Here is a 26,669-nt window from a genome sequence, read left to right on the forward strand (position 1 = left end):
ATAATTCCGTCAACTCTGTGTCTGTCTGTCTGTCTGTCCGTATGTCACAGGCATTTTACTCGAAAACTACAAGATGTATATCAATGAAATTTGGAGTACTCTTGTAAAAACTACAAGATGTATATCAATGAAATTTGGAGTACAGATATGTCTTGTAAAAGCCGCTATTTATATGCCAAAATATGAAAATAGGTAACGCTTAATAAATACTTTCAACGAAAATTGGTTTCAACATGATCGGGTATACCGTTTTTGAGTTATTGCCGAAAAACTGCGCTTCTCAACAAAAGGACGTAAGTGCCGTGAAGAAACTTGTTTTTTTTGTAATAGCTACGGAACCCTATTTTGGCGTTGGGCGACACGCTCTTGGCCGGTTTGTCACTCCATCACTTTGCTGCTAGGCTAGGCAGACTTGACACCCTACACTGTCTACTCGTGAGGACCACGCCACTGTAATGTGGATGAAACGTCGAGGTAAATTTACTCGTGTGTTTTAGCGTGATAAGTCCGGTTTGTGGTATTTTGACTATAAGTGAAAATCACGAAAGCTTAAAACATTAAATTGTATTATGCTTCTATGAAATCTAGACACGCGGTAGCGTGTCAAGCCAAGTTCAAGCTAATGGAACTGGCGAGCAGCACCGTGTGAAATTTTACCCGAATATTATTATTATTCCGTGCCCTACCCTTAGGTCGTGTTTTCTTCACAGCTAATTTACAGCACATCTATTTCTTATCTTAAAATGATCTGGCTGCAAAAAAATAAGTAGGTAGCATGACGTGCTAGTGTAAGAATTTTTTTACGGGAAGGTACTTTACGAATTGACTGCGAGACGTAGATAACATCAGTTTGAATAAATAAAGTTCACGGCCGATTACTCGGTGGACGGCCTCGTAATCCTCAGCTCGGTCGATGACGGTAGAATTATGCATAATGCATTATTCAGAAAATCCTCTATTGTACGGTTAATTTTTTGAATACAATGTTCAAAACTACTTAATTAATTAGGTATCTTCTTGTATTGAAAACATATATTGAAAAATTAGCTTAATCTTTATTCGACTTCTACCAAGTAGACACTACTTTGCTATACAATTTTATCCTCTTGAATTTAGTGACGATTTCAATGAAAATAGTGTTATAGAGTAGGTAAGTTCCCTTATAATGGACCACCATATCTTTTTTACTCAATAAAACTCAAATTATTTAAATTAATAAAAAAAAAATAACTAAAATCAGTCGATAATTTTTAATCTTGAACGTTTCTCGATATTTCGAACACAAATGGACTAAAAATACCTACATGTACGTTTATTAGCGTTATTTATTATGTTTTTATTATAGAAGTTCACACAATTTTAAACAGTTACGTTGTTTCATTAAAAAACAATAAACATTAACCACAACAAACTCGTTGGCTTTACGGCCACGCAATGTAATGCAACTTGCACGATTTTTTCTTGCAAGTCTAAACTCGGCTTAAGGTCCATATGGAAGTGACAGTTTCTTATCGTACCGTTTCTGTCACTCTTGTATGAAATAATATTAGCGTCAGCGGGACGGCAAGATACGAACTTCGAATTTTGCACTTCGTAGTACAGGCGCTACACGTGTGTTGAAAAAAACGTTTGAATACACATAATGAGGGCTATCGTTTTTTGTCTCACTAGATGGCGCACTGTTGCGTGAGGTTTTTAAGTGTGGCTTTCAGTCTGTTATTACGGGCGTGAAAACAAAGTTTAGATTAAAATCATATTTAATACACCTTAAATCCGTACCATAAAAATATTGAGCATGCCACAGTGTTGCAAAGTCCCCGTTTTGTTCTCTAGTGGCGAATTCATACGCGATAGCCCTCTTTGAGAAACACTTGTTTTTTTTGGGTCTCAAACAGACTCATTGACGTTTGAATAACGCCAACTTCATGAGAGTGTGACACTTGACACGCACTTGACCGAATTTGTGCTTTGCCTAACTTCACTCGAATGTTGAAACCGTGAAGAATTGGTATAGATTTTTATAATTACGACTAGCTTAATTAAATAAATGAAGTGGACTTATATGAAAATAAGAGTATAAACTTACGGGTAATGTATTTATGTTTAATTTGCTTTCGTAACAGTTGCAGTTTACGCCTATAATATTCAAAAATGCGTAGTCAGGTTACAATGTCCCTGCTCTAGTTCTAATTTTTTTATTTTTATAAGGATAGGGACTTTATTATTGCCTCAATTGCTATTCACATTTCACTGCAGCACTCAAAGCGGTTTTCTTTAGAATTTACGATGTGAAGTTAGATATAGAAATTCTTTACGATTTTGGTATGAATTTCTTGAAGCTATATTTATCAAGAACATAAACACCATTATCTATTTCGTGCTTTATAACTCTTTAACACCGAGTAGGTATCTATTTTCGCGACTCACTGCAAATTCCTAACATTAAGGTTATGATAAGAGATCTTTGAGATACGGTTCATTTTCGTAGTTCTGTACTTGTAAATCCTGCTATTTTAAATGTAACTAAATTATATTTGGATGACATTTAGTATGTAGACAGTACAATCTCAGGAATAGCATAACAACTACTAGATCTTATTTTTATTCCTCATGCAATGTAAATGAAGATCATAATGTAATTGTTGGTTTAGTAAAATTGAAAATTTCACTACTAGACCTAATGGTTCACTTGGGTGAAGCCGCAGGTAAAGTGTAGTGTTACAATATTGTCGCTAATTAAAAAAGTCTTGTATCTCAAAGCAATCTGTCAATAAAATTAACCTTTGAAAAATATTTATACTACTCAAAAGAATATAAGGGCTACTTGAATTTCACCGGTAAAATGAAATCAAAAATATGTTTGCGTTTTTAATTCAATACATTTGATTCGATCAAATGTACTTGTACTGTGTTATGTTGTATTTGATAAGACCATTTTTAGACAAGGAATGTTATAAAAAAATATATTTATTACTATTTTCATTTCACCCATAAAATTCATGTGGGCCTTTTTTTTAAGAGTATATAAAGTTCACTCAGGATAATTATTGGTTTTGAGAGACAACCTTTTTAAAAGTAGTGACAATATTTTATTGAAATATTAATTAACACACTATTTGTTTCAGGGTCAGGATGCGAGTGGTGTTGTTTGTAGCACTGTTGTGCTTCGGAGTGCTGGCTGCTCAAGCATACGAAGACTCCAATTTGGAGGATGATGACTTTGCCGAGTTTGAACAGTTTGATGCTGATGATGATCTCCCAGGAGGAGACCAAGGTTTTCAAGATAAGGGTTAGTAACTGGGATTAGAATTAGCTTAACTAATTCAAAGAGGAAACGCAGCCAGCATCTTCGGGACCTGGCCTAAGGGGGCTACTCTGAGTATGTAATTTGTTTTAGTTTTAGGTTTTATTTTAGTTTTATTTTTTGTAATTATTTTAAGTTTAGGATAGTTTTAATTTTTGTTTGTCATGCAAAGAATTTGGATAATAACAAATAATGTTTAAATGATGTGTGACGGTTTTCCCTCGTTAGAGACAATCCACTCGGAGTAGCTCCCTAGTCATATACCACTGACATGACATCGGCTTCTCTAAAATTTGCCTCGGGCATTGTTGGTTACGAAGCATTGACCATTGTTGGTTATGTGACATGTTTTTGTGTACACATTGTTTCTAATGATGCAATTTCATTTTTAGATTTTGGTGAAGTAGAAAAAGAACCCGTACAAAAAGCGAAGCCACCTTCCAACGCGCAAGAGTTTGAAGCCGATGTGGAGACTGAGGATGAGATCATTGTTGAGGTAAATATAGCATTTCTACACAGAAAATGTTAGTAAGGAAAACAGTCATATATTGCTCTCATAAGGCAAAAGGCAAGAAAAAAAATATCTCAAATATAATATAATATGTATCTCAAAAAGATGGGTCAAAATTCAGCAATTTTTTGGTAATACTGTTCCAGCATTTGAAGGACCACTGACTACTGAAAGTATAAAAGTAATGTAAAAAAGAAGAAGAAAAGGAAAGAAACAAAACACAATGAGAATTGACTTAGTTTACTTGTTATAAATATAAAAGATAATTATGCAAAAGTTATAATGCTAAGCGATAAGGCAATAAGGCCACCTATTGCTACCTCAGAAAGTCTCTGGGTATATACCTGTTTTCTGTAATTGCTTGCTATGTGTTGGTGTGCAATAAAGAGTTATTGTATTGTACTGTATTGTATTGCTATAAATTAACCATAGTACTAATAAGTGCATAATGTGCTGTCTCTGGAAGACTTACAATTACAAAGAAATAACTAAATACGCCTAGCCACTGCTTCAGTAAGCAAATTATCTATTAAGTAAGAAATGTTCAGAATACTAATTGGTTATAGTGACTTAATGGTATACACCGTGTCTTTGGCGATTTCCATTAACTTTGGCAGATGGCTCAGTTTATTGTTAGAAACTACATATAGAAACACTTGTTTTATCCTTCTTTTGCTAATACAAGTATGTGTGTGTGTAAACTCTTTATTGTACAAAAGAAAAGAAACAAAGTATAATTTTATTGACAAACTTTGAGGATAAAGTATGTCGAAAATACAAACTGAGACATGGATGCACAGAAAAACCACATTAACAAATTTGGAGTTGAAATAAAAAATACTCCAAATAACCAATTATAATTTGATTGCTTAGTAGCGACATCTCGTCTGGGTCAGCGGTTAGTTCCGAAAGGGTGTTACGTCTCTCGATGAGAGTGAAACATAGATGTCGCTAGTGCTGCTGCTTAAGTAGCGTAGTAGAAAAAAAGCAACCTGAGATATGTGTGCATAGGAGAAATTCGTGTCTGTACCTACTCCTGTCCAGTGGTAGTGTAGGGGTATGGCATGCAGCACGGAATGCTGAGGACTTGGGTTCGATTCCCAGCGCTGGTCTCTTTTTTTGATTTTTCTGTGCATCCATGTCTCAGTTTTTATTTTCGATGGTTTTATGGGATGACCGTAAAAGTAACAAATTTGGAGTTGAAATAAAAAATACAAAAATACTCCAAATAACCAATCATAATACAAGTATGTGTTAATTAAAAACAGTTACCTATGGACTTAAAAACAGTCAGAAATTAAGAACTGTTACACTGTTTTATTATATGTTGTTGGATAATAACCATAAACTTATCAATGAACATAATTATCTGGATAATTTCCAACCCTGCTAGCTTCAGCTGCTTATGTGTAATAAAATTCCCTTGCAACCAATGAGTCTATAATATATTAAATGTTTTTTTTTATATATTTTTTTCAGGATGAAGATAATGAGTTTGAGCACTTTCAAGACCCAGAGGAGTTTGAAGGGTTCCAAGACAGTGTTCCCAGGAATACTGAGCAGCCAAAAATTACTATTTCTAAGGTAAATAAATGGTCAATTACTTGCTATCTAGCAACATATCTGTGTATCTACGTAGATATTAGAAGACACCTATGGGGGATTTACTAAGGGATTAAATTCCAAAACCTTAAGCGGGCACCAAGCTTCTCTTATATGCACTTGTGGATATGAGAAATGGGGGAATCACTCCCACCCAAGTAATAAAATTGTGCAAATTATAGGTTGCTATATGACATGTTTATGTAATTGTTACCATGTCCAAGTTTAAGTTTAAGCCTCATATCAGTTCTGTGCATAAAGGTGCGACCAAACCGCTGCTTAAAAAACTGTGACGGCACGGAATCGCAGTGACGCTCCGTATGCGCACAGTTTTTATCGCATGCTCTCCACACCGCTGCTTAAAATACGGAATCGCAGTGACACATCGTATGCGCACCGTTTTTTTTTGCATGCTTTCCACACCGCTGCTTAAAATATGCAAACGGTGCGGAATCGCAGCGACGTGCCGTAAACGTCACGACTTTTGTTCGGTAAAGACCTGAAGTTTACGACACGTCACTGCGATTCCGTATTTTAAGAAGCGGTGTGGAGAGCATGCGTTAAAAACGGTGCGCATACGGCACGTCACTGCGATTCCGTATTTTAAGCAGCGGTGTGGAGAGCATGCGATAAAAACGGTAAGAATACGGTGCGTCACTGCGATTCCGTGCCATCACCATTTTTTAAGCAGCGGTTTGGTCGCACCTTTACTACATACATCAAGTCATTTACTTAAGTTTTTCACCTGTAGTTCGTTTTTTTTTTTTAGTACACTAGTACATAATAGAATCTAGAACTAATACAGTCATGGAATCATTTTCTAAGTGCACACCATTTGAATTCGATTGGCTCTTGGTCGGTCAGGCAATCGGAGTAATAGGGAGTATTTTGACGCACTTCGGTTCGATTACTCGCTCTCAAGAAATCATACTACATGTACTAAAACATAAAAGAGATGGATATAGTTTATTCTAATACAGTGCCAGGAACTATTTCATTTTAGTAAGTACATGTAGTACACTACACAAGCATAGTACGCGATAGCGAAACGGGTAAAAGCTAGTAAATGAATAATAAAACCTAACCAGTCACCTTAATACCGTTATGGTCCTTCGAACCAGACTTAATTTATTTCCTCTAGGTTCCTATAATGGTGCGCCCGCGCTGGGACGCGTACTGGCTGGAAGGCATCCTCTGCTGCCTGCTCGCTGCGTACGCGCTCGCTTACGCTATCGGCCGCGCTAAGAACACCGCTATTGCCACCAACTTCCTCAAACTGCACAAGCCGCTGTTGGATGATAATTTTACTCTAGTCGGTGAGTAGATACTGTTAATGTAACAGATGGTGTACTGGTCATTGTAGAATGTCTGTCTAACGTTCGCGATATTCACCCAGTGCCTAACTATGCCTTGACAAGTTCGAACGTGATACTCGTGTAGAACCTTGTCGCAGGGGAGCCTCTGCTGCCATTATCAAGATTTTTTTGATAAGTGCAGCTAATGCTGACTGAAACAGGGTTCTACCGAGTGATACGTACGAACTCGTCAAGGTACGAAAGCTTTCTTTAAATGTATTAGTCAAATATCTACTTATGTATTTTAAATACAAGCTGAAGATAGTTATAGTGTTAATGGTGGGCAGACGAAGGTTACAAAAAATACAAACAGGTAGAGGTTGGTTTGCGATATATGTATACGTAAGAGGTAATAGACAACCACAAAGTTACTTTTGCAATCGTAATATTAGTTTAGTTAGGCACCGCCGGCGAGTAGCAAGAAGCGAGTGTTTTTTAGAAAATTTGCCGAGCGACTAATATTTCATACCAAAACCATTTGCTTCTTGTTCGCTGGCGGTGGGACAAATTTTAATGTGGTATTCCAGGTGAGACAGGTAGCGACGTGGTGAGTGTGGGGGAGGAGCGAGGCTGGCGGCGCGAGGCCGAACACTGTTTCACCATGTGGTGCAGCGGCCGCGTCTGCTGCGAGGGCATGCTGCTCACACTCAAGCTTATCAAGGTACGTGCGAGCGGGACAGCGGTACTCAAAATTACCTATTTATCTAGTTTCTACCTTATTTCTCTAGCCTCCGATCCTACCCTACTCTCCTACCTACCCTACCCTACCATAGTAGTAGGCAGCCGTACTAAACTAAATCGGTTTTTTATGGGTCAGAAAGAGTGGCAATGATTTAGTGGGCCCCAGCATTGATTGTCAACAGTATTAAAAGTCAAAATGGTTAAATGTTTCAACATAAACCAGAGGCCGTATTGCCTAACGCTTCTGACGCAAATGACAGATTTCGCATACAACAAACTGTCATTTGATTGCGATGGCGAGCGTCAGAAATGTTAGGCAATACGGCCTCAGTTTTTTTTTTACTCCAGACCGCACAATCGGTCCGTATGTGTATGTATTAAAGGTTGATTTGTTTTAGTGAGTACAATTTATTGTATTTCATTTTTAACTAATCCTTATAGTGTGTTATCCTTGTATAATGGACAGAGAGCAGTGGAAGTATCGGGGAAGGCCTTTGCTCAATACTGGGACAGAATACTTAGTACTTACTATCAGGGCCCAGTGACCCAAAGTGGGTCTTGACCTCCAACACCAGATTACACCACTCTTTACGATCTTGAGTCAGTTCTTGCCAGCGTTCGACCCGGAGATCCAAAAGAGACTTTCAGGCCCTCGTCCCTCCAGCGGCACCTGGGAGAGAATAAGATAACAGTCCTATCCTAATGAACTAAAAGAATTTCTTTGTCACCCGCGACCTTATGATAGCTAAGCTTATGCAAGATATGCGTGTTCATGCAGTTCCTCCACCTCCACACGAATCCTATCCTACTATATAATATTATAAATGCGAAAGTTTCTGAGTGTTGTGTATGTTTGTTACTTCTTACCGCTAAAACAGCTGGACGGATTTGGATGAAATTTGGCAAAAAGTCAGTTTAAAATCTGGATTAAAACATAGGATAATTTTTATCCCGATATTCCCACGCAACCGACTACTAAGACTAAGTCCAGAGTCATGAAATTTGTTTTGTAGGTAGGTGGACGTCTGGAATAACACATAGGCTACTATTTATCCTGATATTCCCACGGGATAGGGATAAAATTTTGAAATTTCAACCGCTGAGTTTAGAGTCTTGAAATTTTGGACAGCTGTTCTTAACAACCTCAATGAAGACCACGATATAAATTTTGGGAATCCCCAAGGGAATTTTGTAAAATCACGGAATTTCAATTGCGGGTGCACTCTAGTATTATTGTATGTTATAGCGCCAGGACTTAGTGCACGTGATACTGGGGTCGGTGCGACGGACGCCGGACTCGCTGTTGGCGCGCGTAGAGCTCGGCAAAGACGACAGCGACCCCTTCGTGCTGTGCGTCGCGCAGAAGAAGATCGCTACCAAACTGGCTAAGGAGATGCAGGACCTGGTGAGTACTGCATGGGACACAAATTTAACCCCTTGTAATTGTGCCCTTAATAATTTAGTAATCTGCAATAGCCAATTTTATACGAAAACGTTCACGAAATACTACAATTGTAACGCAAACCTGACGCAGCTTTAATCTCATGTCAAGATTTGCCGACAAATCTACAAATAAAGGTCGACTCGACTAGGAAAAATAAATCTTGTTTCACAGCATAAGTGTCATTAATTTAGATAGTAATAATAGATTGTCACTAGACATATGTCACGTTGGTGAAATAGGGGCAAGGCGACCGCGACTTTTCGTCGTTCGACTCCACCTGTTGGATGTCAGGTTCGGATTTTAATTGTATGTACGTTCCAGTGGCAGAACATTTTATAAAGCTATTCACTTGTCCGACACGGATTTTCTATAGAAACCGACATCCGATATGAAACGGAATCGACACCCGACAAATGAGAACGGGCTCTAACACCTGGCTGTTTCCGCAGAGCGTGTTCTGCCCGGAGCGGCGGCCGGGCGACAAGCACGGGCTGCCGGCGGCGCTGTCCGTCCTGTCGGAGTGCGGCGAGGCCACGGCGGCCATCTTGGACGCGCGCGTCACCGCCGCCTTGCACCAGTACCACGAATACATACAGTACATACACATATCGGACAAGTATGCCGGGCCCAAGCAGATGGAGTGAGTATACAATACATTTATAGCTGTACTAGCTTTTGCCCGTGATTTTGTTTGCCTAAACGAAAAACTGTTTTTTGACCAGGGACACGAGATTCTATGAGACTTGAGTCTTTTAGAACGCCTACATGAAGGTGTATTCGAAAATTTAGGTTATTAAAAAAAAACCTTTATTTTTTCGTTTTTAGGCTTACTTATCTTATTGTTAAGGTCTCTACCCACTACACCGTATCATGGCATGACCGTAATAGGAACATAGGTACATGACACGCGACGGCGACGGTTGGTTAAGGAACGTGCTAGTCTCACTAATATTATAAATGCGAAAGTTTGTAAGTCTGTTTGTTTGTTTATTGGTTTGTCCATCACGTCTAAACCACCGAACCGATTTAGATGAAATTCGGTATACAGATAGTTTGAGTCCCGATAGTTTTCCCCCGGAAAATTGTATAATTCCCACGGGATAGCGACAAACGAATTCTGCGCGGACGGAGTCGCGGGTAACGGCTACTGGTCTCATACTTTTCGATACAAAGAATATATAATTGCGTGACACGTTGCTAATACGGCCATGGTATGATACGGTGTAATGGGTACCTTTGTTGTGCAGGGAGACGGCGGGCACGAAGCCCCCGGACACTGAGCGGGTGGTGCTGGTGTCGCTGGCGCTGGGCCCCGACGGCGGCGGCGCCGAGGTGCGCCCGCTGCTGCTGCTGGTCTTCTACTTACTGGAGAAGATCAAGCGCACCCGCCTCAGCAAGGAGGTACATATAACCAATGGCCGCAATTTACCTCAAAATCATGTCGAACGATATACGTAACATAGATATGACCACAATTGGTTTAAAAAAGAGAATATAAATAATTGAAAAATAGTTAGATAATTTTATTGTTGTAGTAAATAATCGTATTTTTTTCTATATTACATATTTTCAGTGAATTCCTTTTATAGTTCACTGTCCACTTATGTAGGGAAAATGACCTCTTTACATCTGCAGATGTAAAAGTCGCGTATTCCTAGTGATACTTCACCATTATTAGGAACATTATCACCATCACTCAAATTTCTATACATTTTTATACAAAATTATTAATCGAAATTTAATAAAAGTCTTATCCATCTTATGCTTTCGTCATCATATTGCATGCATCATCCGCCCTTTACATATAACAAATAACAAGAATGAATCAATCAACTCAGCCCACATTGCTGAGTAAAAGCCTTGTCGTTTTCACGAAACTTTGCCCGGTTCTGTCCCAGTCACATCCACAGTAGATCCGACTGCCAGATGTCATCCATAATGATTTTCCAGTGGCTAGGCGAGACGAGGCGAAAAGAAGATGAGCGAGAAGTTCCTATTATGATACCAAAAGCATGTAAATGATAATTATATCCTTGGTAATTGATATATATTTACTGTGACTTATTTTTCAATAAAAATACACGTCAAGATCGCCTACCTTCTTTCTAATGCTAAAAAAGTCGAAATATAGAGTGAGCCAAATTTTGTGCCTCTGAGTATATATATTGTTTGAGTTTCGTCGGTGTTTATTGTGTGAATGCTTGTCCAGGCGCTCAGCAAGTGTGAGAAGCGTCGTCAGAAAGTGGCGGAGGCGTGGCTGCGCGGCGCGCACGCGGCCCGCCAGGAACAGGCCGCCGCGAGACGCGAGGAGAAACGCAAGCAGGAGAAAGAACGCATACTCGCCGTAAGTAGCGTTATAAAACCTTTTCCCAAACGTGCTATGTTATCTTTATGTTGTGTTCCTTAAAACAAGCTTCAAAATACGCTGTTGCAGGCCTTGGCCTGCAACTAGTATTGCCAGGTGTTCGGTGTCAGGTATTCTACCGAACCGTTCGGTATTTTAGCACTGTTTTCGGTGTTTGGTATAACAAAAATTACCGAAGTATGAGCGGTTCGGTAGGTATTTTGTTTCTGATAATTTTTTCTCCCTAAGAAACGGTTCAACTGTCAGATTTTACGCAATTGACAATCGATGTTGCCACTTCGTGCGCGTTGGAAGCGTTTTATTTTTGCTCACTGTTCGGTATTATTCGAAAAAGACATTGCGTTAGAAGCGTTTTTTTTTTGCTCACTGTTCGGTATTTATTCGAAAAAGACCTGGCAACTCTGCCTGCAACACGAACAGTCTTTTGTTTCAATGCACACGACCACAATACACGACCTGAAATTAAGAACTGAATTTCTATGGTTCATTTATTAGTTACTGAATAAATTCACAGGACTATGAATATTCTATATCTAAATATTGCTGACGTGTTTTACGTCAAATTACAATTTAATTTACATAATAAAGTGTTATGTAAATTAAATTGCTGATTAAATGGGCTACAGTTCGTGTACAATAGCCCTAAAAGCGTCATCTCGAACTCCAGAAAACAAAAAAAAATTAAAAGTTTTTGCGGGAAAATTGACAAGTGTCACTGTCTTTTTTTTGATTGACTGTACTTAAGCTTTAAGCGTTCCCTTTAGCCATTTTGCAAGTAAGTGCCATTGTCATTTCAATCGTTTCGTTTAGAAACGTAATCTGTGATTTTTTATTTTATTTTAGCAGTCCGTTATATTTATATCTACATGTATTATAGCAATTTGATTTTTTTTTGATTATTTTAACGTTTTAAAAATCCATGTTAGAATGAAATAAACACTTATATTCATGGAAATTAAAATCACTCGGACACAAAATGCAAATTCACTCAAAAACTCAGATTTTCCCGGGTTTGAACCAACGATCCTCTGCTTCAAACCGCTAGGTTACCGCGGCTTTTTTACCTTCAAACCTGAAGTAAATCTTCACAATATTTATATTTCAGGAGGACGACCCAGAGAAACAGCGTCGGTGGGAACTGAAAGAACAGAAGCGCCAACAGAAGCGCAAAACTCCCAAAATGAAACAGTTGAAAGTAAAGGCGCTGTAAAAACTTGTACAGTTCAACTAGTTTCCTAATATCGTTCGGAACTCGAAACAAAAGATCGGTTTTCTTTTTCTTTCTCATTGGAATCTTCAGGAAAACCGAAGAAAATTGACGAGTTCCGAAGGACGTTAACATTCTGGTTGTACTGAAATAGCGTGCTACCGGAATATCTTCATACAAACTTGATTTGCCACTGGATTTTTTTTTTATTCTACTGACACGATAATAAACAGCAAAACCCAGTTCCTAATCATTCCTGACGCGTCCTTATACTTAACTGAGCAATAAGAGTTTCTGTGACAAACTAGTTGGTTCTATTATACCTGGCGCAGGATGTCGCTGCACGCGGGGCAATAAAAAGTGCGAGCACAATGGAGCATATCGCGCACTCAATCGCACTTATCGGTCTTATGGCAATGCGTAGTGAAGTACAACGAGTGTATCGATATGTTACCGGTAAATGTTTACAAGAATAAAATTATAAAATTAACAAACTAGACAAGAAAGTGATTGATACATTAGACAAAAAAAACTTTGTTTTTAACATTCTTTTGCTAAATAGGTGTAAATTAAATACATTTTATAACTTACAGACTTTAAAAAACACTGTTTTACTGCGCGTAATAAAGTATTTTAAATATTTTTATTCTTGATATCTTTTAAACTGTATGAGTGAGCCCACTCTACGGTCTTGCAAAAATTAACTTCATTTGAGGGTTGTTGTTCGAAATGTTCCTTTAAAGTTAACGAAAAAAAACACGTATAATTTAATTATATTGTTATGATTACGTAACCAAGTCATATTATGGTCATGCTTAAGTTTAATGTAATATCGTCTACACTTTTGATAAGTTAGTTTCCTAAGTATAATTTGTTTGAACAGTTAATAAACTCCTTCCTTTTTTTGAAGTTTGTTAAAAATATGTAAATGGCAAAACAGTATTTGGGTTAACATATTGCGAAGTGCTCGCCGAGTATAAATGATGTGATGTGTCAAATGAATGCAATATTATTTACAGTACATACATTTTGTTATTTATTTACGTCTAAGTGTTACATACTCAGTGAGCTCGATTAAATGAATTTAAGTTACATTATTTCAGTGTTTGTTTTACCTTTCTAAAATATATACACACTGGTGGCATTATTACATGCAAATACATACATGTAACACCATGCGGTTTGAGCGCGCCGACTCTTTCTCACGCGCTACTTTGAAGGGACGGCACGCTAAAACTGCGGGGTTAGTATCAGATGGTCGTAAACGCAACTGGTCTACAGCATCAACTCATCGTAAAATCATTTGGACGAAATAGCAAGTACCCTAAAAAATAACTCGTCTATGAAGTAACTCGACAGAAAATCACTTTGTCTACTGTCTTATGATCAATTCGACGTATATGTGAGTGGTCGAAATAGGTTGATCGCCTAAACAAATGATCTACATAGTAGGTCGCCCGCTAAGCAACTCGTCGTGTGTGCGAATCGAGTAACATAATGGCGCCTTTGGAAAAGCAAAAAAATATAAGTGAAAGTTGATTATATACGTTCATGTAGTAATTTCTACACACGATTCATTTAAATCGGTTCGATAAATCCGAACTTTTTTCAAGCTGAAAAACAGATTAGTTTATTAAAAACGGATTAGTTATGGACCTTGAAAAACGTCATAAATTAAGGACCTTTACGCTATTTACTGCTACTTGTAATACTACTAGCATACTGTTTTACTGCTAATAATTAATTATCTTTTAAGCAGTAAGAGTTGGGCCACTAGTAGTGTCTTAGATAAATTAACTTCATTAGACCTGTAGATTGTTCCGTTAAAGTTAACGGAAATCAAAAATAACACAATGTATATAATATGGTTTTGGTGGAAGGTCTACAAGTGTGATAATTGTGTTGTGTTTTATTTGTAAGTACAGATATTTTAAACAGACTATTATTTCTGTCGACTTGCTTCCAAGACGAGTTACTTTTTAGCCAAGTTGCAATTTCGTCCAGATGATTTTAGGACGAGTTGATGCTGTGACCAGCTGCGTTTACGACAATCTGATACTAACCCACCAGCACTGCCTCGCCTCGATTTGTTAGTACTCTTCATATGGATTTGTATGGGTATGCGCTCACTACATCAACTCAGCGTCACCGGATCGCCTCACTCGCGAGGTTGCCACGCGTGGACGGCGAGTGGACCACTCGGTGATAACCTGCTGCTCGCCGCCATACTGACTACTAGGAAATTCGTAGACCACCTGTCGACAATGAGTCGACACCTCTAAATCCAGCCCTGTCATAAAATTATTAAAATAAATCATTAGCGACGATTTCCATACAAATGATTAAGGGGCTGTTTTTACCACCCATTGATTAATGTTATTTGACAGATAAATGTGATGTCTCCGTCTATTCCAACAAAACAAACAGAGACGGCATCAACATTTAACCATTGAATAAATTTAATCAATGAATGGTAAAACAGGGGGCCAAAGTTACACTGTTAGTATGATAGATCATGTAAGAGTAAGGCAGTAAACTCGTAATAGTGTACATACTCTATGTAATGTAACGATAGTGAAAATGGGTAAAAACATCATAATGATCAACCAGGAATTATTTAAAGCAATATTTATTTGAAATACGAAAAAAATAACAAAATTTGTTAACAAAGTTAACTATTTCTAAGTCACAAAAGCAAACCGTGGTAAGATTTAATAATGCTAGAAAATATTAAAAAATTAATCTATGCCTAAGTGCTACTTATTTTTAAAATATTTTGTAACTAAATGAGATCTACACAGTCATTTAATAACTTGCACAGAAAAGAAAACCATTTAAGTTGATATTATCATCACTACAAGATTTACAAGTTAAAAATGTAATGGCAGAATTCCATAAAAATACAAACAAAATCACACAAAAATATTTCAGTTTTATATTATTCACTGGCTCATTACTTTACTTTTGCAACAAGGCAAACACTGGACTTACTGCAAGTATATAAGTGTATATTTACTTACCTAGTTACCAATAGAGTCATTATTATATCACTTTTACTTTCTAACAAAAGTCAGAATTACATTTTATGACTTATGACTGAGATTACTAAGGATGGGACCACATCAGAACTAAGAGCTACACAATATAAATTTATTAAATCAAATCTGTCCCTGCTGATTTTATATTACTACAAAAGAACATAAATAAATAAAATATGTTTACTTTACAACATAAGCGTAACAAAAATAAACACCTTGTTAAAATCAAACACAAAAATACAGATTATTTTTAAGTGTCTGCATGCAAGTGAAAAGTGCATCTGTGACTTAGAAAGAACAAATAAAATTTTGTTCTACTCTAACTCTCACAGGCAGTACTTTTTAAGGTAACCATTGTGTTAAGACAAACTATGACAAACACCCAAATTTAACAAATTTGAATAACTTTATCAAATAATTATCTAAAGTGGATACAAAATAAATTTTATTTTGTATTCCTAAAATTTGTACCCATTCCAATAATTTGAGCAAATTTAGTTAAATGCTTAGGAGAGAGAACTTGAACAGACTTTCTTAATAATTAACTCACTGAGGCATACTAAATTAAATTACACCAAGGAAATGCTAGGAACATCAACATACAACACACTACTAGTCCATGCCATCATTCATATGAATACACCGACAATACCAACATCCATACTTAGATCACTTCATACTAAATACTATTAGCTACCCGCGGTCACTCCAGCTTAGTTTATGCTATAAATAAGTGGTGTCACCACACTACTATACAGTTGGGACATTCATTGTCATTCATCAACTTGCAGCTTCTGAATGCGAGTGGAGACTCCATCCATATCAGGGGTGTCAGAGCTGGATTGAGGTTCTATGGAGAGGTTAAGGTTCTCGAGCGACTGGCAGCGCTTGGCTGTGCTTTTGACGTCGAACAAGTCCTTTCCGCATCCGCTCGTAGATGGCTCCAGCAAGGTATTCAAGTAGTCGCGCCCGCTCTCCGCCATATCGCTAGCGATCGCGTCAGAATTCTCGCTCTTGGTTCTATGCCGCATCGGTAACACGTACGGACACAGCCTGTTCTTATTCGTCACCCGCTTCATGCAGTAGCCCACGGTGACGTTGGAGACGTAACGCGTGTTAAGTCGCATCATGCCGTAATTAGATTTGGCCTCGTGCAGGTAGTCCCGCCGCGCCTCCGTTATCGCGCTCAACATGCCCAAATCGTGCAGCGCTTTGTCCAAATTATCCAGATTCATGTGGCGGCGAGGTTTCAGCAACCAACGACGCAGCGATTGATTACCAAGGCTGTTGATGACAAGGTTACTTGTATCTCGTGATTCGAGTTCAACACTCTAACATACACTTTTGTCAAACTCGTTGCATTTCATGCTGACTTTTAAATCCGTATCAATGTTATGGAATATACAGCGAAAATCTTGCGAAAATAAACATCACAAAAAAGTCATAATAAATAACGAGTAAATGACAATTAGTACACAATGTTGCAAGCGTCAGTTTCGTTGTTTTTTTTTATTTATTTTATCACTACTTATTTAGTGTTACCACTGAAAAAAAAACATTTTCGCATTTCCGACTCATTTTGAAATTTAGGGAAATTAAACTGAACGTACTTCAGAAAGCGCCAATTACTGAATTCATAATTTGTATTAAGATAGAGAAAAACCTTACGGCACATAGATGTCGATGAATTTAACCGAAAAAAGGTTTATTAATTAGACAGATCATTTTAATGTCAGCTTAGTTGACATCAAAGAGTATTAGTACCAAATTAGTACCTATAGGTTGACATAAAAAAACCTAGTCATATCGCTGTCAAACAAAATACAAGGTAATTGATTTATACATTCATGTTTCTATTATACAATTAAAAAAATGGCTGAGATACTCAAGGAGTGGCTGACGGAGAGACTGCAAAAGCCAATTACATGGGACGCCGATAGCTTCGGTCGAATAATGCGGAATGGACATATTGTAGCCAGCGTTCTCCTCAGTTACTACGTCATCAACGAAGAAAAATATTTTTTAATTAGAATCAGTGATAGCATAGAAGACGTCAAAAGCAACTGGAAATATTTAAAGGAATGGCTTCGTGAACTAGAAATCAATATGACCGACACTGATTTAGATGGCGTGATGGATGGCAAGGGCACAGTCTTGTTGAGGCTCTTCTATCAATTATTCCTTCACTTAGACAAAAAGGATCGTATCGATTTTATCAAGCGGGAACGAAAGAACGTTTCCAGTTTGGTATCTAAAATGGGACAAAGATTTCAAGTTCAGAAGATTGACGAAGAGGAAGATCCTGCCGTGGTGCATTTGTCGAAACCTTTGCTCAATGAACAGCATTTTATCGAATGGCAGAGGAAGAAAACGGAGCAAGTGAAAGACACGTACGATTACATACGACATAAGTATTCGAAGATCCTACAAAAAATTGAAGAAACAAAGACACCGATGCAATACAAAGCTCCAAAATCTAAAAAAATGCCTGACAAGGACAAAAAGGATATGGAAATTTTTTCACAGAGATATCCTTGCAAATCTAAAAACTATACTTATCAAGAACTTCTTGACTTGGATTTGAACGTCGCTGAGAGAAGGAGAACCCTCATAGGCTCTGAATGGGCTCAAAATTACATGGATAACCTTTATACCAAAATTAATAAGAAGTCTGATTCTGAAGAATTTCAAAAACAAATGCGAAATGTGCTTAGTGGCTCACTTTGGGACATGTCAGTAAATGAAGAAGAAACCAAACTGGATACTGATCTTGCTAAAAAAGTCATGAAACTGTCCCAATTCGAGAAACAGATGTGTACTCAAATTATGGAAACTAAGCAACAAGCGCGAAATTTGTTCAGAAACAGAGTTCATGCTCAAAAAGAGTTTGCAGAACAACGGGAGCAACAATTTAACCAGTATCTGGATAATGTTAAGGAACAAATCCAATTAGAAGTTGTTGAACTAGATTTTGAGAAACAAAGGCAAATAATGCTACACAAGAAACTTTACGCAGAAAAGATGAAAAGGAAACGGCAGCATTATTACGAAATATGTTACGAAACTATGCTGTCAATCGTAGACTATGCAACAAGGTACGCATATTATAAAAGATTAATTGGAGATGAAATTCCTGAGCACTACATACACGAGTGGAAATCATTGTATTTTAAAAAACAACCTATTTTTGAAATTTTGACACCAACGGAAGATCTTCTTAAAGAACCTGGATTTGAGGAGGAAGTATGTCTAGAAGAGGAAGAAATAATAAGACTTGAGTTGGACAGACAAGAAGCAATGAATGACAGTGAATTCCTAGAATATCACACATACACTGGTCCTTGGGCTTTAGAGGGATTGATACCCAATTTTGAGCCAGAGTCTGAGGAACGCAAATATGAATATATTGGAATGCGCGTGTTAGGCCACGTTGTTTACACTTTATTAGAAATAAAGTACCCTTACCCCCCGCCAAGGCCTCCTGCCGATTTGCCAGATTTTTCAGCGAAGGCTCTGCTACGGAATCTTCCTGATAAGTCGATCACTTCTGCTATGCAAATACTTCTGAATTTACAGAAAATTCACGTTGTTAGACTCGAAGCAGCAATAAATTTTTGCCTGAAACAATTCAAGACAGAAATGGTTGGCTGCACTGAAATAGAACTCTCATTTGATAAATTTATTGCAGCCGCTCAAGAGGAGCCAGATAGAGAGCTTATTAGGTTAATAAAAACTGAAGACGAAAGTACTAGTAAAAGTAGTGATGCCAATGTTGCTCCTGTTACTGGCCCCTTGGCAGCCAATACTAAACAAACACAAACTCCAAAGACAATCCCAGAGGAGGATATAAAACTGTCACCGGCGGCTGATCTAGGAAAATATGCCTATGAAATTTTAAGTATTGGAGATTCTTTATCTGACTATTTACTGGCAGCAATGATAGTGGAATACATCAAAGATCAGGATGATATCAAAGGATTTGTGATAGTAAATTACCCAAATTCTTACCGTGAAGCACAAATACTTGAAGAAACATTTTCTGGCCGGCCACCACCGAACGAAGAAAATCTAGATGATAGAGATGAAATTTACTTAGAGGAAAGCATTGCCAAACATAGAAAAAAGGAAAAAGATCCACATAAAGAGATCCGGATATCTAAATTGGTTATCGATCCTCATAAAAAAAAAATTCAAAAGCCTTTTGAGAGTTACTTTACTTGTTACATACAATTAAAAGAAACAGAAGATATATTGCAAGAGTTGGTAATTTGGGACTTAAACGAAGAAAATTCTGAACTCATTGATAGATTTTACGCTATTCTAGGAATTAATTACAGTATGTATTACGAAGTTATCGAAAAAGAGTTCTTAGCGCAAATTTGCAAATATATCATTGGTGATTATTTAATGCCACTTAAGTCATCGGATACCTTGTTTGGTGAAAACGTTTTAAGTGCTCTTGATTTTCCATCTTCCGATGACAAAAGAATGAAAACAAAGATCGTAAAATCGGATGTCTCCAATGCCAAATCAAGGGAAAGATTAGGACAGGGATCTAAAATGAGTAAACTTTCAATCACTTTAGAAACGGTTAAAGCTGTTTCTTCTACAGATATGATGGTAGATGACACTTTAATTGAATGTGAACCACCTGTTGAAGAAGATGATAAATCTTTTGATAGTTATGAGGAAGCAAAGGTTTTAGCCGGTGAGGAGGACTGGGATTATGCAGAAATACCCATCATCGACTTCGTTGGTGTAGCACTAGCCACTTGTTGGGAGCAATTGGAGAAAATATATATTAATGATATGAAGCAGCTATTATTTGCAATACGCCTCCAGTTAAATTGTTTGGTACCCTATGCTCGATTCATAAAAGATAAAATGGAACAAATTATTACTCTGCCTTCGCACAAACAAGATTTAGTAAGTAAATTTCAGAGGGACTACAATGAGTTCGAAAATGATTGGAGAGACGTTAATATAACTAAAAATGAATGGCATTGTAGAGTAAAAGAGTTGCAGAATAAGCTTTATCATATTTGCGATGAAAGGAAATTACACGCGGAACGACAAAGGCAATCACTTATAATGGAAAATTGGGCAATGGAAGAACTGACTTCCATGGTTAATACATACATTTCATGCATGCAGGCTGAATTAAACAGGTAACCTTATAATATGTTTTAGAAGTAACTTTAACACTTGCACATATTGTATTAAGCTTTTGCTCTATAATGTTTTTATTTTGTAGGTCAGTTTTAACCTTTCAAGCATTTCACGACTTTTACTATGCTCAGTTGAAGCGTCTACCACCGAATGATAGATTGTCATGTAAAGATTTGACAAAAATATACAGAGATACAGATGAAACTTCGGGCAGTAAGAAAGGAGGAGAAGATAAAGTTTTCAGGCAATTAAAATCAGCATTCTTAGAGCTGCAACTAAAAGACATTGAAATAGACTATAGCAACAACCCATTTAATTTAATCATAGAAAACAACGTAAAATTTGCTTTAAAACTAATTAAAGAGACTAACGATTCCTATCGCACGCTTATTAGTCGCGAGTATACCGAGTATGCTAAACTGGCTCCTTTAGCTAAGAAAAAGGAAGACAACGCTTCGGAAGAATCGATATCTTCAGAGGAGGTTTTCAAGCAAAATGCTCTAAAATGTATTGAAGAATGGACAATGGGTATTAACGGGGAGATGTTTAGAGCCTGTCAGCGTATACTCGCCCTTCAGTATAAGTGCTACCGTGACATGAAGTTATTTAATGATTACATTTACAGAACGTTTATGGAAGTGCAAAATGACATAAATAATTATTATTTGAATGAAATCAAGTCTGTTGATCGATTATGCAAGTATATTCAATTAGCGGTTGAGAATGGACGCAAAATCACAGAAAGTCTTATCCTAGAGCATGATTCATTCATAATAGATCCTAATCTACTTCAGTTCCCGCCACCTGCACCGCCCTCTGGCTTACTCAAAGTTGACGATTACGTGACTGATGTGGAATTCAAAGTTAGTCAATTAGCACGTCTGAGGACACAGTTCAAAATCGTTGCTCCAACTGGAATCACTTTACAACAGTCATTTATTTACCTTTTACAAGATTTTATTTTTTTCGGTAAAGAAACATGTGAAGGCTCCCTCGTGCCAGAAGCTTGGAAGCGAGTGAATCCTGAATTAGTGTCCAAATTGGTGTTCCTCTTATTCGGTGAAACTGCGTACATTGATTGGAGGGATTTCTTGATCTACTGTTTGAATATCAGATATCCAACAGTTGACGAGCTCCTCCAAGTTCGCCACGATTTCCGCTGCATCGACCAAAACTCGACAGAGCTTATCAGTAGAGACGACTTCATTAAAGAGGAACTTTGGTTCGAGCAGGATTTTGACATAGAAGACCCATGTGCACAACTGAGAAAAAATCTTATTAAGCACTTTTTGTTTGAGCTGTATGAAACATCAGAGAACATGATGAATTATTCCGCGTTTCTTTTAGCTTTCTGCAAAAATCCCGATCCCATAGAGGGATTTACTTCAGCACTATCTATGGCAATCGGCAAAAAAACTTGTTCATCTATCGACGAATGCCAAGAAGTGGTTTGCAAAATGATGAAAGAAAAAAAGTATCGCGACGACTGTCTCGCCTGCGCGCTTAAGTGCACCCAGCAGTTCCTAGATAAGGTCATCAACAGCGTAGTCGATACATGCGAAGGAACAACCGTTATAGAATTAGAATACATTCCTCCAGTTGAGGAGAAGAAACCAGGTAAAGGAAAAGGTAAAGAAAAGCCACCAGCGAAGTCCAAAAAGGTCGGTGAGACTGATTCTGAATCGCAGAGCGCTCGTTTGGTAAAACAAAAGAGTTTGTTACTTGCTAGCAAAAGTAAGACGACACAATCGGCGGCTGATGTGAAGACTACGTTTATTTGTCAGCCTTGTGCGGCCGACGAGGTGGAACAAAAGCCAGACGAGAAAGAAGCAGTAGAGGAGGAGCACAAGAGCGACTCACCACGGGAGGACCCTAATCTGGCGTATGCCGTGAGCCAACAGGTTATCTGGAAGGTTCTAAGAATCTGCTTACCTTGGCAGTTCCAGCTGCTGCCAGAAGAGAGAGTCACACCTTACGTAGAACAAGTCGAGGAAGTCATGAAGCGACTGGCGTTGGAGACGGACAGTGGTGACATATACGTATGCCATTTTGTGACGGAACCCAACGTTTGTAAGCTATTGCACAAGGTTAAAAAATTCACAGCACTTAATTTGGCTGAAGAGGTACAAAAAATTATTCCATAACTTTTACATTATTAATAAAGTAAACTGAGTTCTTGGCAGAGAACTGATCTGTTGGTAATACTGAAATTTATTTGATTGTAAGTTATTGGTACCATTTTAGTTTGTAACACCCTTTTATGTTGGTGGTACCTACCTAATATCGGTGCTACATAAATACCAATGCCAAAGTACACACTACTATACCACGCGCCAATAAATCTGCCTAAAAGTTCATTACTTAACTCAGTTTTGACGCATTTTTGAGATAATTTTTTTATGCGACGTCTTTACGTTACTTCCGGATTGTGTTCGAATCGCTTAGCGGTATAGTGCCTATTCAATTATTGGAATTATACCTTTATATTTTTTGTGGTACTAGTCGTGGCAATGAACTTTTAGGCAAAGTTAGGCGGCGAAAGGTATATAAGTACTAAAATTGGGTGAGTATACACAGAAACCCAGTCGAGTTAATCGTGTATTAATGTTTATTGTGTCTGATTAACATACTATAGACCTCCCTTAGTTATGTATACATTGGGAAATTATGGATTTGGACTACCTATTGAATTTGAAAGATATACCTAGTTACATGCCACCTATACATTTAATGTTCTAATTATTTCCAATTTACATTCGTGTTTTTGCGTTTAGTGGGTAGATTTTTATGAATTAAATGGCTACCAACACGTGAATGGCGTTTATTATTACCTATATATTGCATGTAACACTTGAAGAAGTGGCTAAGGTTCTCCTCACATCTATCAATAGGTCGATAGACGCGTGGGGAGACCCTAAAGTCACAACGATTATGTTGATTGTTTGAAAAACGAGTTGAGTGAAATGTTTTATTTAGCTTCTCACACTTTATAAGTATTATAATATCAGAGTCGTTTAAATTACCTATACTGTAGGGGTTCGACATTCATATTCGCTTGGTCCTCAAAAAATGTGGACATTCGTGGCACTAGGTAGGTAAAGTAACTGTAAACCGCCAAGTCATAGGAGCTCCGTTATGCGGTACTCCGTCGACGGTTCTTGATGGACGAAGAGGAATTTTACGACGTGAACAACAGTTCAAGAATCAGAAATTAAACGAATCCGATTTTTTTACGATAGCGTTTAATTTCCTAATGGTAGGGTTTATATAGGTTTTATAGATCACGTTGCATAATAAAATATTGGCGTTTACATCGTAAGCGAAGCGCAATCAATAACTCAAACGATTCATACCTTTACAATGTCATTAATACCTGAAATAGAATAAGATTATCAAAGCCATAAATAACTGATCCAAATAACCTCGACGTGATCATTTGGGCGATTCCCCCAATTCATTGCGCGAGTGCGAAGACCTCTGGTTCCTAAGTCTCAATAAATTACGGTGATTAGCCGAATTGCTCGAATCTGAAATTCAGAACTGTTATTATTAAACTGTGCAAATAACCAACTTAACCTGACATCTGAGTGTTAAAGATTCTAAAGTACAGGCTTACAGGTTAAAATGGTCCATTTTAACTGCTATCATTTCCACTTGAAACAAATATACCGTTATTTGCAAATGTTATCTTTGTCGATGGGTTTTGTTTACAATTTGTTGAATGGAAACGTTATTCTGTAAGATGTTTATTCCTAACCATTAGGGTGGCACGGAATCTATACTTACGTATAGTAGGATACAGTTATTGGCAACTTAAGGATTTGAAATGTATTGAAATCCAAATAAATGAAATAGATATAATATTATTGCACAGAACAGAAAACAACTAGTATTTTCTGTTCGTGGGAATATCGAGATAAAAAGTAGCATATGTGTTATTCCGATGTAAATGAGCCATATTTTTGTAATTTAAAGTTTAAATCCATTCAATTTTTTTGCGTGAAAGACTAACAAACTTCTGCACATAATATGCAAACTTTCGCGGTTTATAATTAGTGAGGTCCAGGGCCTCCGTTCAATCGCACGGGTTCACGGCACGCCATGCGAATCTGATACCTACCTTTTCAAACATTGTCGTTATTTTTGAGTTCATTGACTCGCTACAGATAAAAATTATTACCTAACTTTAAAAAGCTTCCGACGAGGTTGAAAAGATAGCCCGAGGCTTGAGAGACGGGCTCGTAGTCTTCCCTCTCTATTTGTTTACCATTGGACAGATAACATCCGCATTTGAGAACACATTTAAGGGTTTAGTCAGACGCCCAGCTGGCATTGTCGCGAGGCTGGTGATTAATTTCTTTTCTTTTCTCATGCTCGTAAAGTTCGTGTTTTAGGTAGGTATGCTGGATCTAGGCGACATAAAATAACTATTATTTCTCTAGTGCATAAAGTAAAATCTTCGTCTAAGACAAGACCAAGGTAATCAGGTGTCAACAGCAAAAAAATTCTGCATATTTTTTAAAATAATTTTTAATTTATAAAAAACTATCAATTAAATCAATCAAAATAAAACAACAAAACTAAAGGAATATAATTATATAATAATTCATGAAAAAAAAGTTACATGGAAAGTGAATAATTTTATACACTGTTGCTATTTCATTTCCTCGCAATCTAAGTGAAAAGCAGAAGTGAAAAGCAGTGTAAAACTCGAGAATTAAACGCATTTTCCCCTCGACGTGTCTATCCGTTCTCGCCGTTGTTGCTCGGATGGCTACATGAACGTCTTGGGTATTAAAAAGGAAGCATAAAATTAGCATTAAAAAGAAAGAATGCATGGAATTAAAATAAAATCGGAGTTGAAAATGAAACCGGCAATTTGTTCTAGAAATGCTCGACCTGAGTACAATGGTTAAAATGTTCATACATTTTCTACGTCTTCTACGTCTCACTTCAAAATGCAGACCGTAGCACGCAACGTAGCTAGTGCTACGCGGCTACGACTGCTACGAACTACGAGAACAATATTATACTTTTATGGCACGCAGCTGCACCCCGCCAGCTGCTACGTGGAATGAAAGCAAAATTAATATAGCGATCGATCGATACGAGACAACCAATAAATGCTTCTAAAACCAGCTCCTATTTGTTCCCTTTTGCCACAAAGTTCCGTGTTAAATGAAATAAAATAATGTCTCTTTGCGAAGTCATCATCTCGTGCCTTCAAACGTCCCACTGCACAGGCTTCCTGCGTGCTGCAGCACGAGCAGCCTGGAGCTGTTGTCTCCACGCGCGGGCTACACGCTTATTACTCGGTAGCAGACTGCCATACACACATGACCGTACTTAATCTACAAAAGTTACATTTACCCTCATTAGCCACAGGATCCCAACATTATTAATATTATATGCGAACATAATTACTTTTATTAATTCATCCTAGGGTTTATATTAATATTCGCGATGCAATCAGTACGCGTCGGAGATTGCATTCCCAGCGCGCCAATCTGAATTTCTGCGTGGTCTAGCACTGATTATAATTAATATTATAGCCTTTTATTTTGCATATTTGGCAATAGATTTGGTATCGACTAGCTGCTGCTCCCGACTTCGCGCGGATTCCGCTTTACGCCATGCTGCCAGAACAATGCATGATAAAAAGTATCTCTTCTAAGCAAAATGTATGCAGGATGGAATTTCAGGTGGTTAGGTTATACTTACATAGATAGACAGACAGACATAAAAAATAAGTTTTTCTGTCATTTTTTCTTATTCGTTGTGATATAAGAGCTGAATACCCAATTTCAAATTTCTAGAACAAATTGTATCTAAATCCGTGCGCTTTTGCGTGATAGAGTAACAAAAACATAAATATCCAAACTTTCACTTTGGTCTAATATTAGTATATGGTAGGATTACGGCAAATTGCATTCATAAATCTGAGTACAGCCAGCAATGTAGGTAGTTTGCATATTATTATTAATTTAAAAAAA

The 26,669-nt window shown here is 37.5% G+C and overlaps 3 protein-coding genes across 3 annotated transcripts; 2 read left to right on the forward strand and 1 right to left on the reverse strand.

Moving 5' to 3' along the window:
- The first annotated feature begins 1,946 nt into the window (after positions 1 to 1,946).
- On the forward strand, positions 1,947 to 13,566 carry LOC141440794 (PAT complex subunit CCDC47). Its single transcript, XM_074105339.1, has 11 exons — positions 1,947 to 2,088; positions 3,126 to 3,289; positions 3,697 to 3,800; positions 5,295 to 5,399; positions 6,559 to 6,733; positions 7,300 to 7,433; positions 8,700 to 8,858; positions 9,347 to 9,537; positions 10,145 to 10,298; positions 11,107 to 11,241; positions 12,368 to 13,566. Exons 2-11 carry the CDS (start codon positions 3,133 to 3,135, stop codon positions 12,470 to 12,472), a joined length of 1,419 nt encoding a protein of 472 aa, XP_073961440.1. The 5' UTR covers positions 1,947 to 2,088; positions 3,126 to 3,132; the 3' UTR covers positions 12,473 to 13,566.
- A 1,522-nt stretch (positions 13,567 to 15,088) lies between these two features.
- LOC141440760 (uncharacterized) lies at positions 15,089 to 16,997 on the reverse strand. Its single transcript, XM_074105308.1, has one exon. It carries the CDS (start codon positions 16,740 to 16,742, stop codon positions 16,281 to 16,283), a length of 462 nt encoding a protein of 153 aa, XP_073961409.1. The 5' UTR covers positions 16,743 to 16,997; the 3' UTR covers positions 15,089 to 16,280.
- A 315-nt stretch (positions 16,998 to 17,312) lies between these two features.
- Positions 17,313 to 23,449, forward strand: LOC141440964 (sperm flagellar protein 2-like). Its single transcript, XM_074105559.1, has 2 exons — positions 17,313 to 20,675; positions 20,762 to 23,449. Exons 1-2 carry the CDS (start codon positions 17,380 to 17,382, stop codon positions 22,818 to 22,820), a joined length of 5,355 nt encoding a protein of 1,784 aa, XP_073961660.1. The 5' UTR covers positions 17,313 to 17,379; the 3' UTR covers positions 22,821 to 23,449.
- The last annotated feature ends 3,220 nt before the right edge of the window (positions 23,450 to 26,669 follow it).

Source organism: Choristoneura fumiferana, chromosome 23 (assembly GCF_025370935.1).
Source record: "Choristoneura fumiferana chromosome 23, NRCan_CFum_1, whole genome shotgun sequence".
Lineage (NCBI taxonomy): Eukaryota > Metazoa > Arthropoda > Insecta > Lepidoptera > Tortricidae > Choristoneura > Choristoneura fumiferana.

Coding starts and splice junctions, on each gene's coding strand:
- LOC141440964 (XM_074105559.1), top strand. CDS start 17,380: ATGGCTGAGATACTCAAGGAGTGGCTGACGGAGAGACTGCAAAAGCCA. Junction 20,676..20,761: donor ATGCAGGCTGAATTAAACAG/GTAACCTTATAA, acceptor TTTATTTTGTAG/GTCAGTTTTAACCTTTCAAG.
- LOC141440794 (XM_074105339.1), top strand. CDS start 3,133: ATGCGAGTGGTGTTGTTTGTAGCACTGTTGTGCTTCGGAGTGCTGGCT. Junction 7,434..8,699: donor TCACACTCAAGCTTATCAAG/GTACGTGCGAGC, acceptor TGTATGTTATAG/CGCCAGGACTTAGTGCACGT. Junction 10,299..11,106: donor GCACCCGCCTCAGCAAGGAG/GTACATATAACC, acceptor ATGCTTGTCCAG/GCGCTCAGCAAGTGTGAGAA.
- LOC141440760 (XM_074105308.1), bottom strand. CDS start 16,742: ATGAATCTGGATAATTTGGACAAAGCGCTGCACGATTTGGGCATGTTG.